The 15,665-nt window shown below is 42.9% G+C and overlaps 1 protein-coding gene across 1 annotated transcript; it reads right to left on the reverse strand.

The window, feature by feature from the left end:
* Positions 1-4,101: 4,101 nt before the first annotated feature.
* LOC123489871 (receptor-type tyrosine-protein phosphatase beta-like) lies at positions 4,102-15,195 on the reverse strand (the record flags this gene model as incomplete). Its single annotated transcript, XM_045220222.1, has 5 exons — positions 4,102-4,255; positions 4,513-4,789; positions 6,912-7,055; positions 13,446-13,620; positions 15,092-15,195. Coding segments are annotated over 5 exons (854 nt in total), but the record flags the coding sequence as incomplete, so codon positions are not given.
* Positions 15,196-15,665: the final 470 nt, after the last annotated feature.

Genomic DNA, 15,665 nt, shown 5'->3' on the forward strand with positions numbered 1-15,665 from the left:
TGACTATAGTAATAAAACCCCTTACTGTGACAGTGACTATAGTAATAAAACCCTTTACTGTGACAGTGACTATAGTAATAAAACCCCTTACTGTGACAGTGACTATAGTAATAAAACCCCTTACTGTGACAGTGACTATAGTAATAAAACCCCTTACTGTGACAGTGACTATAGTAATAAAACCCCTTACTGTGACAGTGACTATAGTAATAAAACCCCTTACTGTGACAGTGACTATAGTAATAAAACCCCTTACTGTGACAGTGACTATAGTAATAAAACCCCTTACTGTGACAGTGACTATAGTAATAAAACCCCTTACTGTGACAGTGACTATAGTAATAAAACCCCTTACTGTGACAGTGACTATAGTAATAAAACCCCTTACTGTGACAGTGACTATAGTAATAAAACCCCTTACTGTGACAGTGACTATAGTAATAAAACCCCTTACTGTGACAGTGACTATAGTAATAAAACCCCTTACTGTGACAGTGACTATAGTAATAAAACCCCTTACTGTGACAGTGACTATAGTAATAAAACCCCTTACTGTGACAGTGACTATAGTAATAAAACCCCTTACTGTGACAGTGACTATAGTAATAAAACCCCTTACTGTGACAGTGACTATAGTAATAAAACCCCTTACTGTGACAGTGACTATAGTAATAAAACCCCTTACTGTGACAGTGACTATAGTAATAAAACCCCTTACTGTGACAGTGACTATAGTAATAAAACCCCTTACTGTGACAGTGACTATAGTAATAAAACCCCTTACTGTGACAGTGACTATAGTAATAAAACCCCTTACTGTGACAGTGACTATAGTAATAAAACCCCGTACTGTGACAGTGACTATAGTAATAAAACCCCTTACTGTGACAGTGACTATAGTAATAAAACCCCTTACTGTGACAGTGACTATAGTAATAAAACCCCCTTACTGTGACAGTGACTATAGTAATAAAACCCCTTACTGTGACAGTGACTATAGTAATAAAACCCCTTACTGTGACAGTGACTATAGTAATAAAACCCCTTACTGTGACAGTGACTATAGTAATAAAACCCCTTACTGTGACAGTGACTATAGTAATAAAACCCCTTACTGTGACAGTGACTATAGTAATAAAAACCCCTTACTGTGACAGTGACTATAGTAATAAAACCCCTTACTGTGACAGTGACTATAGTAATAAAACCCCTTACTGTGACAGTGACTATAGTAATAAAACCCCTTACTGTGACAGTGACTATAGTAATAAAACCCCTTACTGTGACAGTGACTATAGTAATAAAACCCCTTACTGTGACAGTGACTATAGTAATAAAACCCCTTACTGTGACAGTGACTATAGTAATAAAACCCCTTACTGTGACAGTGACTATAGTAATAAAACCCCTTACTGTGACAGTGACTATAGTAATAAAACCCCTTACTGTGACAGTGACTATAGTAATAAAACCCCTTACTGTGACAGTGACTATAGTAATAAAACCCCTTACTGTGACAGTGACTATAGTAATAAAACCCCTTACTGTGACAGTGACTATAGTAATAAAACCCCTTACTGTGACAGTGACTATAGTAATAAAACCCCTTACTGTGACAGTGACTATAGTAATAAAACCCCTTACTGTGACAGTGACTATAGTAATAAAACCCCTTACTGTGACAGTGACTATAGTAATAAAACCCCTTACTGTGACAGTGACTATAGTAATAAAACCCCTTACTGTGACAGTGACTATAGTAATAAAACCCCTTACTGTGACAGTGACTATAGTAATAAAACCCCTTACTGTGACAGTGACTATAGTAATAAAACCCCTTACTGTGACAGTGACTATAGTAATAAAACCCCTTACTGTGACAGTGACTATAGTAATAAAACCCCTTACTGTGACAGTGACTATAGTAATAAAACCCCTTACTGTGACAGTGACTATAGTAATAAAACCCCTTACTGTGACAGTGACTATAGTAATAAAACCCCTTACTGTGACAGTGACTATAGTAATAAAACCCCTTACTGTGACAGTGACTATAGTAATAAAACCCCTTACTGTGACAGTGACTATAGTAATAAAACCCCTTACTGTGACAGTGACTATAGTAATAAAACCCCCTTACTGTGACAGTGACTATAGTAATAAAACCCCTTACTGTGACAGTGACTATAGTAATAAAACCCCTTACTGTGACAGTGACTATAGTAATAAAACCCCTTACTGTGACAGTGACTATAGTAATAAAACCCCTTACTGTGACAGTGACTATAGTAATAAAACCCCTTACTGTGACAGTGACTATAGTAATAAAACCCCTTACTGTGACAGTGACTATAGTAATAAAACCCCTTACTGTGACAGTGACTATAGTAATAAAACCCCTTACTGTGACAGTGACTATAGTAATAAAACCCCTTACTGTGACAGTGACTATAGTAATAAAACCTGTTACTGTGACAGTGACTATAGTAATAAAAACCCTTACTGTGACAGTGACTATAGTAATAAAACCCCTTACTGTGACAGTGACTATAGTAATAAAACCCCTTACTGTGACAGTGACTATAGTAATAAAACCCCTTACTGTGACAGTGACTATAGTAATAAAACCCCTTACTGTGACAGTGACTATAGTAATAAAACCCCTTACTGTGACAGTGACTATAGTAATAAAACCCGTTACTGTGACAGTGACTATAGTAATAAAACCCATTACTGTGACAGTGACTATAGTAATAAAACCCCTTACTGTGACAGTGACTATAGTAATAAAACCCCTTACTGTGACAGTGACTATAGTAATAAAACCCCGTACTGTGACAGTGACTATAGTAATAAAACCCCTTACTGTGACAGTGACTATAGTAATAAAACCCCTTACTGTGACAGTGACTATAGTAATAAAACCCCTTACTGTGACAGTGAATATAGTAATGAAACCCCTTACTGTGACAGTGACTATAGTAATAAAACCCCTTACTGTGACAGTGACTATAGTAATAAAACCCCTTACTGTGACAGTGACTATAGTAATAAAACCCCTTACTGTGACAGTGACTATAGTAATGAAACCCCTTACTGTGACAGTGACTATAGTAATGAAACCCCTTACTGTGACAGTGACTATAGTAATAAAACCCCTTACTGTGACAGTGACTATAGTAATGAAACCCCTTACTGTGACAGTGACTATAGTAATAAAACCCCTTACTGTGACAGTGACTATAGTAATAAAACCCCTTACTGTGACAGTGACTATAGTAATAAAACCACTTACTGTTGTGGTGTCTATAGTAATAAAACCCGTCATACCCAAGAAGAATCGAGGCTGTAATCGCTGCCAAAGGTGCTTCAACAAAGTACTGAGTAAAGGGTCTGAATACTTATGTAAATGTTATATTTCCCAGGGGGTTTTATATTTGCAAAATTGTTTTTGTTGCTGTTTTTGCTTCGTCATTATAGGGCATTGTGTGTAGATTGATTAGAGGAAAAAAACTATTTCATCCATTTTAGAATGCACTGTATTTTGCGTCATGGGTGAGCTAAAGTACAGTGGCAGCATTTAATCAGTAGGCTTAGAACAGGTTGGGAAGGTCAGAGATTTATTTTATTATACAGGTTGTTTTGTTGAGATGAAAAACATTTTGTCTGACAACAAGAGAGAGAGGGGGGTGGAAAGAGAGAAGGATGAGAGAGAGAAAGAGAGAGAGAGAGAGAGAGAGAGAGAGAGAGAGAGAGAGAGAGAGAGAGAGAGAGAGAGACAGAGAGAGAGGGAGAGAGAGAGAGACAGAGAGATAGAGAGAGAGAGAGAGAGAGAGAGAGACAGAGAGAGAGAGAGAGAGAGAGAGAGAGAGAGAGAGAGAGAGAGAGAGAGAGAGAGAGAGAGAGAGAGAGAGAGAGAGAGAGAGACAGAGAGAGAGAGACAGAGACAGAGAGAGACAGAGACAGAGACAGAGAGAGAGAGAGAGAGAGAGAGAGAGAGAGAGAGAGAGAGAGAGAGAGAGAGAGAGAGAGAGAGAGAGAGAGAGAGAGAGAGAGAGAGAGAGAGAGAGAGAGAGAGAGAGAGAGAGAGAGAGAGAGAGATTAGATGGTAAGGGTCAGCGGTAGAGGGGTATATAGTGTGGCTTCACCTGCTTGTGTCCTGATGGGGAGAGACAGGAAGGTGTCCGTGTAGAGAGGTTGGGGGAACTCTCTGTGGTCTTCATCAAACAGCTGAGTGAAGGCACGGACACTGATTCTGCACAGAGACCAGAGAACAGTCATTGACTTCCATCAGTATCAACTTAGATCTCTAACGTTGTAGAAAAACCACTCATTCTACCGGAAAAGTATTTCCCTGGTGGGCATAAATGGCTATAATATACTGCTTTCCTTTGCCCTCTTAGACAAGGTCAAGGGTTAGTATGACCTGTAAGACTTGATTAGGATGGTCATTTTAATTAATTCAAACCCAGGTAAAGTGTTTGGCTTGTATGGGGCCATATCATTGTTTACCTGTAGGCAGTCTTAGGCTTGAGAGGACCATCACAGAAGTGGTAGAGATCACTGTTGTGATCGTTGTCATGATCCTCCTCTGAATCACAAGGCCCTCCCAGGCGATCCAGCCCCGCCCCCAGGTTGACCTCAAACACCCGCCCGGCTCCCATTCCCTGTTCCTGGGCACAGCCACTAGGAAAGTAGCCTGTCTGGTAGGCCCGCACGGAGCTGTTCGTCCTGTAGTCCTGGAAGGAAGGTAGAGGGTGGAGCTGCTCTGGCTGCAGGACTTCATTGTCTGTGACGGGTCAAGAGGAAATAATAAAGTTGGATGGATTCAAAAGTGGATTTATTAGCTACAGAAAGAGGTGGCTAGACGAAGTATTCACACATTGTTTTTGCATGTAAGGTGTTTAAATCCCCTCCAGATCTCCCTCAAAAGCTCTCTTTTAACTCCCTCATCATTTACACGTTTTTCAAATTCAAGTGTTGAAGTGTATTTGATTTCATCAGCGACATTATCTGACATATCCAAAGGAAGAAAGGAAAGTGTGTAGAAAGTAAGTTGAGCTGTACTGATATACACTACTGGTCAAAAGTTTTAGAAACACCTACTCATTCAAGGGTTTTTCTTTATTTGTACTATTTTCTACATTGTAGAATAATAGTTGAAGACATCACAACTATGAAATAACACATATGGAATCATGTAGTAACCAAAAAAGTGTTAAACAAATACAAATATATTTTATATTTGAGATTCTTCAAATAGCCACCCTTTGCCTTGATGACAGCTTTGCACACTCTTGGCATTCTCTCAACCAGCTTCATGAGGTAGTCACCTGGAATGCATTTCAATTAACAGGTGTACCTTCTTAAAAGTTAATTTGTGGAATTTCTTTCCTTCTTAATGCATTTGAGCCAATCAGTTGTGTTGGGACAAGGTAGGGAGGGGGGTATACATAAGATAGCCCTATTTGGTAAAAGTCCATATTATGGCAAGAACAGCTCAAATAAGCAAAGAGAAAAGACAGTATATCATTACTTTAAGACATGAAGGTCAGTCAATACAGAACATTTCAAGAACTTTGAACGTTTCTTCAAGTGCAGTCGCAAAAACCATCAAGCACTATGATTAAACTGGCTCTCATGAGGACCGCCACAGGAATGGAAGACCCAGAGTTACCTCTGCTGCAGAGGATAAGTTCATTAGAGTTACCAGCCTCAGAAATTGCAGCTCAAATAAATGCTTCACAGAGTTCAAGTAACAGACACATCTCAACATCAACTGTTCAGAGGAGACTGTGTGAATCAGGCCTTCATGGTCGAATTGCTACAAAGAAACCACTCCTAAAGGACACCAATACGAAGAAGAGACTTGCTTGGGCCAAGAAACATGAGCAATGGAGCATTAGACCGGTGGAAATGTGTACTTTGGTCTGGAGTCCAATTTTGAGATTTCTTGTTCTAACCACTGTGTCTTTGTGAAACACGGTGTGGGTGAACGGATGATCTCTCCATGTGTAGTTCCCACTGTAAAGCATGGAGGAGGAGGTGTTATGGTGTGGGGGTGCTTTGCTGGTGACACTGTGATTTATTTAGAATTCAAGGCACACTTAACCAGCATGGCTACCACAGCATTCTGCAGCGATACGCCATCCCATCTGGTTTGGGCTTAGTGGGACTATCATTCATTTTTCAACAGGACAATGACCCAACACACCTCCAGGCTGTGTAAGGCCTATTTTACCAAGAAGGAGAGTGATGGAGTGCTGCATCAGATGACCTGGCCTCCACAATCCCCCGACCTCAACCAAATTGAGATGGTTTGGGATGAGTCGGACCGCAGAGTGAAGGAAAAGCAGCCAACAAGTGCTCAGTTTATGTGGGAACTCCTTCAAGACTGTTGGAAAAGCATTCCAGGTGAAGCTGGTTGAGAGAATGCCAAGAGTGTGCAAAGCTGTCATCAAGGCAAAGGGTGGCTATTTGAAGAATCTCAAATATAAAATATATTTTGATTTGTTTAACACTTTTTTGGTTACTACATGATTCCATATATATTATTTAATAGTTTTGATGTCTTCACTATTATTCTACAATGTAGGAAATAGTAATAAAAAAAAAAAAAAAAATTGGTCATTTAGCAGACGCTCTTATCCAGAGCGACTTACAAGAGCAATTAGGGTTAAGTGCCTTGCTCAAGGGCACATCGACAGATTTTTCACCTAGTCGGCTCTGGGATTAGAACCCGCGACCTTTCGGTTACTGGCACAACGTTCTTAACCACTAAGCTACCTGCCGCCCCAGTAAAAATAAAGAAAAACCCTTGAATGAGTAGGTGTTCTAAAACGTTTGACCAGTAGTGTAGTTTAGTAAGAAAGGACAGTTGTATGAAGCTGTAAAGAAAGAGGATGTTTTACCATTGGACTCAGCCACGATGACAGTGAAGAACCTGACTGCTCCGTTGACGTCATTGAACCAGCTGCAGTTGAACTTGAAGAAGATGGTGGAGGGGGTGATGCGTACCGCCCTCTCATTGACCCGTATTGTGGTAGGGGGCGGGCCTAGAGGGGGAAAATAACACAGGCGATTGGTTCAAGGGTGTGTCTGTCAAATAATCCAGACTTTGATTGGCTGAATCAGATGGGTAAGAGTAAGGCTGTAACTAAAGCCAGCACACCCAGTATCTCTGCAGGGGAGGGTTGGCCATCCTTGTTCTAGAAATATGCTGCCATGTGTCTCCTCTTGTATCATATACAGTGCATTCGGAAAGTATTCAGACCCCTTGACTTTTTCCACATTTTGTTACGTTACAGTTTTATTCTAAAATGGATTAAATTGTTTATTTTCCCTCATCAAACTAGACACAATACCCCATAATGACGAATCAAAAACAGGTTTTTTGAAATTGCTTCAAATTTATAAAAAGTAAAACCCTGAAATATCACATTTACATAAGTATTTAGACCCTTTACTCAGTACTTTGTTGAAGCATCTTTGGCAGCGATTAGAGCCTCGAGTCTTCTTGGGTATGACCCTTCAAGCTTGGCACACCTGTTTTTGGGGAGTTTCTCCCATTCTTCTCTGCAGATCCTCTCAAGCTCTGTCAGGTTGGATGGAGAGCGTCGCTGCACAGCTATTTTCAGGTCTCTCCAGAGATGTTAGATCGGGTTCAAGTCCGGGCTCTGGCTGGGCCACTCACGGACATTCAGAGATTTGTCCCGAAGCCACTCCTGCATTGTCTTGGCTGTGTGCTTAGGGTCGTTGTCCTGTTGGAAGGTGAACCTTTGCGACAGTCTGAGGTCCTGAGCGCTCTGGAGAAGGTTTTCATCAAGGATCTCTCTATACTTTGCTCCGTTAATCTTTCCCTCGATCCTGACTAGTCTCCCAGTCCCTGCCACTGAAAAACATCCCCACAGCATGATGCTGCCACCACCATGCTTCACCGTAGGGATGGTGCCAGGTTTTCTCCAGACGTGGCGCTTGGCATTCAGGCCAAAGAGTTCAATCTTGGTTTCATCAGACCAGAGAATCTTGTTTCTCATGGTCTGAGAGTCTTTAGGTGCCTTTTGGCTAATTCCAAGCAGGCCTTCATGTGCCTTTTACTGAGGAGTGGCTTCCGTCTGGCTACTCTACCATAAAGGCCTGATTGGTGGAGTGCTGCAGAGATGGTTATCCTTTTGGAAGGTTCTCCCATCTCCATAGATGAACTCTGGAGCTCTGTCAGAGTGACCATCGGGTTATTGGTCACCTCCCTAACTAAGGCCCTTCTCCCCCGATTGCTCAGTTTGGCCGGGCGTCCAGCTTGTGGTTCCAAACTTCTTCCATTTAAGAATGATGGAGGCAACTGTGTTCTTTGGGACCTTCAATGCTGCAGAAATGTTGTGGTACCCTTCCCTAGATCTGTGTCTCGACATAATCCTGTCTCGGAGCTCTACGGACAATTCCTTCGACCTCATGGCTTGGTTTTTGCTCTGACATGCATTGCCAACTGTGGGGCTGTATATAGACAGGTGTGCGCCTTTCCAAATCATGTCCAATCAATTGAATTTACCACAGGTGGACTCCAATCAAGTTGTAGAAACATTTCAAGGATGCACCTGAATTTAGAGTCTCATAGCAAAGGGACTGAATATTTATGTAAATAAGGTATTTCTGTTTTTTATTTGTAATACATCTGCAAAAATGTCTAAAAACCTGTTTTCACTTTGTCATGATGGGGTATTGTGTGGAAATTGATTTGGAAAATTTTTAATTTAATCCATTTTAGAATAAGGCTGTAACGTAACGAAATGTGGAAAAAATCAAGGGGTCTGATTACTTTCCTAATGCACTGTATCTTGTATCATTTCCATTACTTATCAAAACTGCAAACTCAATTTCCCCTGCTATGGGACAAATAATAATTGACTTGACAATAGGCCCCTTTTAGACCCAGAATCACGCTCCTACTTCTTATCCAGTATTTGTATGTATGCCACTGCATCTCTGTATCTCACCCAGCTCAGCCAAGGTAATATTGTTTCCTTGGTTGATTAGCAGTGAGACAGATTGTAATTGGATCGCTTCCATTTCTTCCCATCCACTACATGTGGTCTCTGGATTCTATTTAAGCTTCACCTGACAGGGTCTCTCTCTCTATGTCTATCTATGTCTCTCTCTCTCTCTCTCTCTCTCTCTCTCTCTCTCTCTCTCTCTCTCTCTCTCTCTCTCTATGTCTCTCTCTATGTCTCTCTCTCTCTCTCTCTCTCTATGTCTCTCTCTCTATGTCTCTCTCTCTCTCTATGTCTCTCTCTCTCTGTCTCTGTCTCTGTCTCTGTCTCTGTCTCTGTCTCTGTCTCTGTCTCTCTCTGTCTCTCTCTCTCTCTCTCTCTCTCTCTCTCTCTCTCTCTCTCTCTCTCTCTCTCTCTCTCTCTCTCTCTCTCTCTCTCTCTCTCTCTCTCTCTCTCTCTCTCTCTCTCTCTCTCTCTCTCTCTGTCTCTCTCTCTCTATATATATATATATCTCGCTCTCTCTCTCTCTCTCTGTATGTATCTGCTCGGCTCATTGCACAGTTAGACACTGAAACAGCAGGGCTCTTGACAGAAGTGTGAAAGAGCAGCTCATCGCCTCCTTATAGAAACCCGAATAAAACCACGCTGTAAATGGCCCTAGTAAATCTGTCCACTTACAGAGAGGAGGGAGAGAGAGAGGAGAGAGAGAGAGAGAGAGAGAGAGAGGGAGGAGAGAGAGAGAGAGAGAGAGAGAGAGAGGGAGGAGAGAGAGAGAGAGGGAGGGAGGAGAGAGAGAGAGAGAGAGAGAGAGAGAGAGAGAGAGAGAGAGAGAGAGACATAGATGAGACAGAAAGACAGATCGAGAGAGAGAGAGAGAGGTGGAGGAGAGTAGAGAGAAAGAGACAGAGAGAGAGAGAGAGAGAGACAGAGAGAGAGACAGAGAGAGAGACAGAGAGAGAGAGAGAGGTGGAGGAGAGTAGAGAGAGAGAGAGAGAGAGAGAGAGAGAGAGAGAGAGAGAGAGAGAGAGGGAGGTGGTAGAGAGAGAGAGAGAGAGAGAGAGAGAAAGAGAGAGAGAGAGAGGTGGAGGAGAGGAGAGAGAGAGAGAGAGAGAGAGAGAGAGTGAGGTGGTAGAGAGAGAGAGAGAGAGAGAGAGAGAGGTGGGAGGAGAGTAGAGAGAGTGAGAAAGAGAGAGTGAAAGAGGCCATCTGGAGGATTTATGAGTTAATATGGCACCTTCTCCACTGATCTAATTATGTTCTGTTGGTTATGACAATGTCGTCCTCCCTCCCTCCGGAACAAACAAACAACACAAATCTCTGGCATTTCCATCCCCCTAGGCAGAGGGTGACTAGCCTATTTCTCGAAATCCCGCTCTCTATCTCTCGTTTCTGCTCTCATTCCTCTCATGACCCCCCTCTCCATCATTCTCTCCCTTCCCCTTCTCCCCCCTCTCTCTCTCTCTCTCTCTCTCTGTCCCCTCTCCCAGGTGTTTGGAGCTATTTGAGGACATCTTTATTTAAATGTCTTCCTGAGGCTGTAGCTCCCGAGGGCGGCAGCACAGCCACAGTCAGGCTAGTTAGCACCCCGCTAACAGGGATGTCTTGCTTCCACATGGCTCCCCTATGGAATTCACCCGTGCTCCTGTCCACTTTAGATGACATCAGAGGTCTTCCTACCTCCTGTCTTCTTGAAGTGTTCTAATCACTCTCAGGGGCTGTGTCTGGAATGGCACCCTATACCCTATATAGTGCACTACTTTTGACCAGAGCCCTACAGAGCCTTCTAGGGAATAGGGGGACAAGGTCTTATAGAGGGGCCTTTGGTGCAGTTGTATGAGCGATGACAGAACAAACTACAGGACCTATTCCAGCTACTGTAGCGTTCCCCTCTCATTTGATAATGGCACTCTCACTTTAATGTTGGTCTTTGGTTTTATCACTGGGTTTTGATTCCATTTGGCAGCTGACATTGACCACTTGGTAGCTTGCACTTGGCCGGTCTAGAGGGCATATCTTTGGCATCATCCTGAGTCAAGCTGAAGACAGCCAGATGATGGTGGCCAAGTCATTTCCTATACAAACTAGCAGCCAGAGAGAGAGGAGGGGGTTAGACAGAAAATATGAGATCTGAATGTCATCCAACTCCTTCACCCCACCCTGCCCTCACCTTCGCCTATAATCCACAATCCCTTATTCTTGAGGTTTCACTGTAATATAGTTCTCATTTTTTAACTTTGTCCTCTTTCTCTGAATAAAATGTTTTCACAAAGTTCACATTGGCCCAAATGATCTGATAATATTAGAACATTAGGGAACAAATGCACCAGAAAGGTTTTGTTTTTATGTTCTCTGGTTTCTCTCTCTCTCTCTCTCTCTCTCTCTCTCTCTCTCTCTCTCTCTCTCTCTCTCTCTCTCTCTCTCTCTCTCTCTCTCTCTCTCTCTCTCTCTCTCTCTGTCTTTCAATAAATCATTTTGACAGAACTGGAATACAAAGCTATAAGAGAGTACTGTGGGACTTAGTAAGTCAATAGTAAGTTCTGTCCGTTTCTGTAGATACAGAAAGTCGCCTGATTGAAACACCAGCAATATTTCAACCTAATTTCCCCTGTGTTCATTTACCCAGACCTCTCAGTACATCAGCATGGAAAGTAAACTAAAATTACATCTTTAAATCTGTGAGATGATCAAGTAAGATTACCACAGGACTTTAATCGTGTAGAATGGTAAACCATTCTAAAATGAGTTCTCATCTCAAATCAAGGTTTTCATAAAATCCAAAAAATATTTGAAGTAGCTAGTCACCCTATTTGAAGTAGTTACCTTACAAGTTGGAGACTTCTGTGGAGTCTAAACTCATTAACGTTGAACTTATCAAGAGCAAACACTCACTAGCCTTTACTCAAAACTACACTGAGACGAATGCCAACACTTTGCTAAATCCAAATGCCAAATCTTTTAACCAAAGGCCAAGGCATCATAGTACTCAGAGCAGGTTCAAACCCTATTGATCTGGGTCCTGGAGTAATGAAGATAATGAATGAGATGTTCTATAGATTATCTGACTATTAAGACATTAAGGATGGAGGAGAGGGATGTCTGTGTGTGTGTGTGTGTGTGTGTGTGTGTGTGTGTGTGTGTGTGTGTGTGTGTGTGTGTGTGTGTGTGTGTGTGTGTCTGTGACTCAGCATCCTGCTAAGAGGAAACAAACGTTGCAGTGAAGCAGGACAGTTTGGGAGACGTGTCATTTGTCTGGTAGAGAGAGTAGGATATGGAATGGAAAGGACCTCCTCGGATGGGATTATTCATCAAGACTGTTAGAAACATTACTACTACTGTTAGGGACCTGACAGAAACACTACTACTGTTAGGGACCTGACAGAAACACTACTACTGTTAGGGACCTGACAGAAACACTACTACTGTTAGGGACCTGACAGAAACACTACTACTGTTAGGGACCTGACAGAAACACTACTACTGTTAGGGACCTGACAGAAACACTACTACTGTTAGGGACCTGACAGAAACACTACTACTGTTAGGGACCTGACAGAAACACTACTACTGTTAGGGACCTGACAGAACACTACTACTGTTAGGGACCTGACAGAAACACTACTACTGTTAGGGACCTGACAGAAACACTACTACTGTTAGGGACCTGACAGAAACACTACTACTGTTAGGGACCTGACAGAAACACTACTACTGTTAGGGACCTGACAGAAACACTACTACTGTTAGGGACCTGACAGAAACACTACTACTGTTAGGGACCTGACAGAAACACTACTACTGTTAGGGACCTGACAGAAACACTACTACTGTTAGGGACCTGACAGAAACACTACTACTGTTAGGGACCTGACAGAAACACTACTACTGTTAGGGACCTGACAGAAACACTACTACTGTTAGGGACCTGACAGAAACACTACTACTGTTAGGGACCTGACAGAAACACTACTACTGTTAGGGACCTGACAGAAACACTACTACTGTTAGGGACCCGACAGAAACACTACTACTGTTAGGGACCTGACAGAAACACTACTACTGTTAGGGACCTGACAGAAACACTACTACTGTTAGGGACCTGACAGAAACACTACTACTGTTAGGGACCTGACAGAAACACTACTACTGTTAGGGACTTGACAGAAACAGTAGTGGTACTCATACAAGCTTAGACCATCAGACTGCCCATGTAGCTGGAACATGTCATTTAACAGGTCACGTGTTAGCAGGCAGTGCATGATGGGACAGCTAAATCACTCCAACCGTTGTGTCATCCTGATGTTGTTTCCTGTTAATGTGGTGTGATGGTTCTATGTGGTCACTTGGTTTGTTTTTGATGCTACAATTGTGATTGTGATTGTGGGGTCTGGATCTTACAGCAGATATACTTTACTCTTTGATGGGATCTATGATACAACTCCGGTGGTACGGGTAGTTACTCACGGTCGATCATGGTGACCACGTTCTCCTCCACGGCAGGGCTGCTGAGTCCAGCGGAGGCCACTCTGACAGCCACGCTGTATCTCCTGTGAGGCTGGAGGTTCTCCAGGTTGAGTAAGGTACTGTCCCGGGCCAGACGTAGGGCATACACCAGCTCCCAGCTGTCCTGTTGACGCACCTGAAGGGTAGTGGACATTACTGTAAGTCCACTCCATGTTTTCAACATACTGAGAACTGATTACTGTAAATCCACTCCATGTTTTCAACATACTGAGAACTGATTACTTAAGTCCACTCCATGTTTTCAACATACTGAGAACTGATTACTAGAGTCCATTCCATGTTTTCAACATACTGAGAACTGATTACTAGAGTCCACTCCATGTTTTCAACATACTTAGAATGGATTACCATAGCCCATTCCATGTTTTCAACATACTGAGAACTGATTACTGAAGTCCACTCCATGTTTTCAACATACTGAGAACTGATTACTGTTGTCCACTCCATTTTTTCAACATACTGAGAACTAATTACTGTTGTCCACTCCATGTTTTCAACATACTGAGAACTGATTACTAAAGTCCACTCCATGTTTTCAACATACTGAGAACTGATAACTGTAGTTCATTCCATGTTTTACTCCAGAACTAGTTGAGCAATGGACTGCTTGTCAAACATTAACTTAATATGGAGTTTGCTGCTATGACAGCCTCCACTCTTCTGGGAAGGCTTTCCACTAGATGTTGGAACATTGCTGCGGGGACTTGATTCCATTCAGCCACAAGAGGATTAGTGAGGTCGGGCACTGATGTTGGGCGATTAGGCCTTGCTCGCAGTCAGCGTTCCAATTCATCCCAAAGGTGTTCGATGGGGTTGAGGTCAGGGCTCTGTGCAGGCCAGTTAATTTCTTCCACACCGATCTCGACAAACCATTTCTGTATGGACCTCGCTTTGTGCACAGGGGCATTGTCATGCTGAAAAAGGAAAGTCCCTTCCCCAAACTGTTGTCACAAAGTTGGAAGCACAGAGTCTAATTCATCACTCCAGAGAATACATTTCCCTGCTCCAGAGTCCAACGGCGGCGAGCTTTACACCACTCCAGCCGACGCTTGGCATTGCGCATGGTGTTCTTAGGCTTGTGTGCGGCTGCTTGGCCATGGAAATCCATTTCATGAAGCTCCCAACTAAAAGTTATTGTGCTGACGTTGCATCCAGATGCAGTTTGGAACTTGGTAGTGAGTGTTGCAACCGAGGACAGACGAGCTTCAGCTCTCGGTGGTCCCGTCCTGTGAGCTTGTGCAGCCTATCACTTCGTGGCTGAGCTGTTGTTGCTCCTAGACTTTTCCACTTAACAATAAGTGGAAATGTGACGAACTGACTTGTTGGAAAGGTGGCATCCTATGACGGTGCCACGTTGAAAGTCACTGAGCTCTTCAGTACGGGCTATTCTACTGCCTTCAGTAAAGTTGGAGAAACGGTATCAGACACCCTGACCTCAACTGTTATAATAAGAAGATAAGACATAAAGAGACTGTGTGTGTGTGCGTGTGTGTTTGTGTGTGTGTGTGTGTGTGTGTGTGTGTGTGTGTGTGTGTGTGTGTGTGTGTGTGTGTGTGTGTGTGTGTGTGTGAGGGACGGTACATTACCTCCACGGTATAGGAGTCCCACTGGGAGTCAGGGAAGGACCAGGAACAGGAGATGGATGAGGAACTATTGGGGAAACAGTGCATGTTCCGCAGCCTGGACGGGTCTGGGAGGAAGAGAGGGAACATTTATGATTAATTGATTAGTTGATTGATCAATTGATTGGTTGATTGCTATTTACTAAACCTTAATATATACAAGTTAATTTGATTGTGATTGCAATAAGTCCCTGGTCCAAGAAAGCATGGCATGGCATGTCTTAGTGCAGTGAGTTTCATTGATCTCAGGGTCGCACAACCTTGAGATGAAAACACTACCAGCCTCTGTCTCCTCTACCTTCCTACCTCCTGTCTCCTCTACCTTCCTACCTCCTGTCTCCTCTACCTTCCTACCTCCTGTCTCCTCTACCTTCCTACCTCCTGTCTCCTCTACCTTCCTACCTCCTGTCTCCTCTACCTTCCTACCTCCTGTCTCCTCTACCTTCCTACCTCCTGTCTCCTCTACCTTCCTACCTCCTGTCTCCTCTACCTTCCTACCTCCTGTCTCCTCTACCTTCCTACCTCCTGTCTCCTCTAC

This window comes from Coregonus clupeaformis, unplaced genomic scaffold (assembly GCF_020615455.1).
Source record: "Coregonus clupeaformis isolate EN_2021a unplaced genomic scaffold, ASM2061545v1 scaf3392, whole genome shotgun sequence".
NCBI lineage: Eukaryota > Metazoa > Chordata > Actinopteri > Salmoniformes > Salmonidae > Coregonus > Coregonus clupeaformis.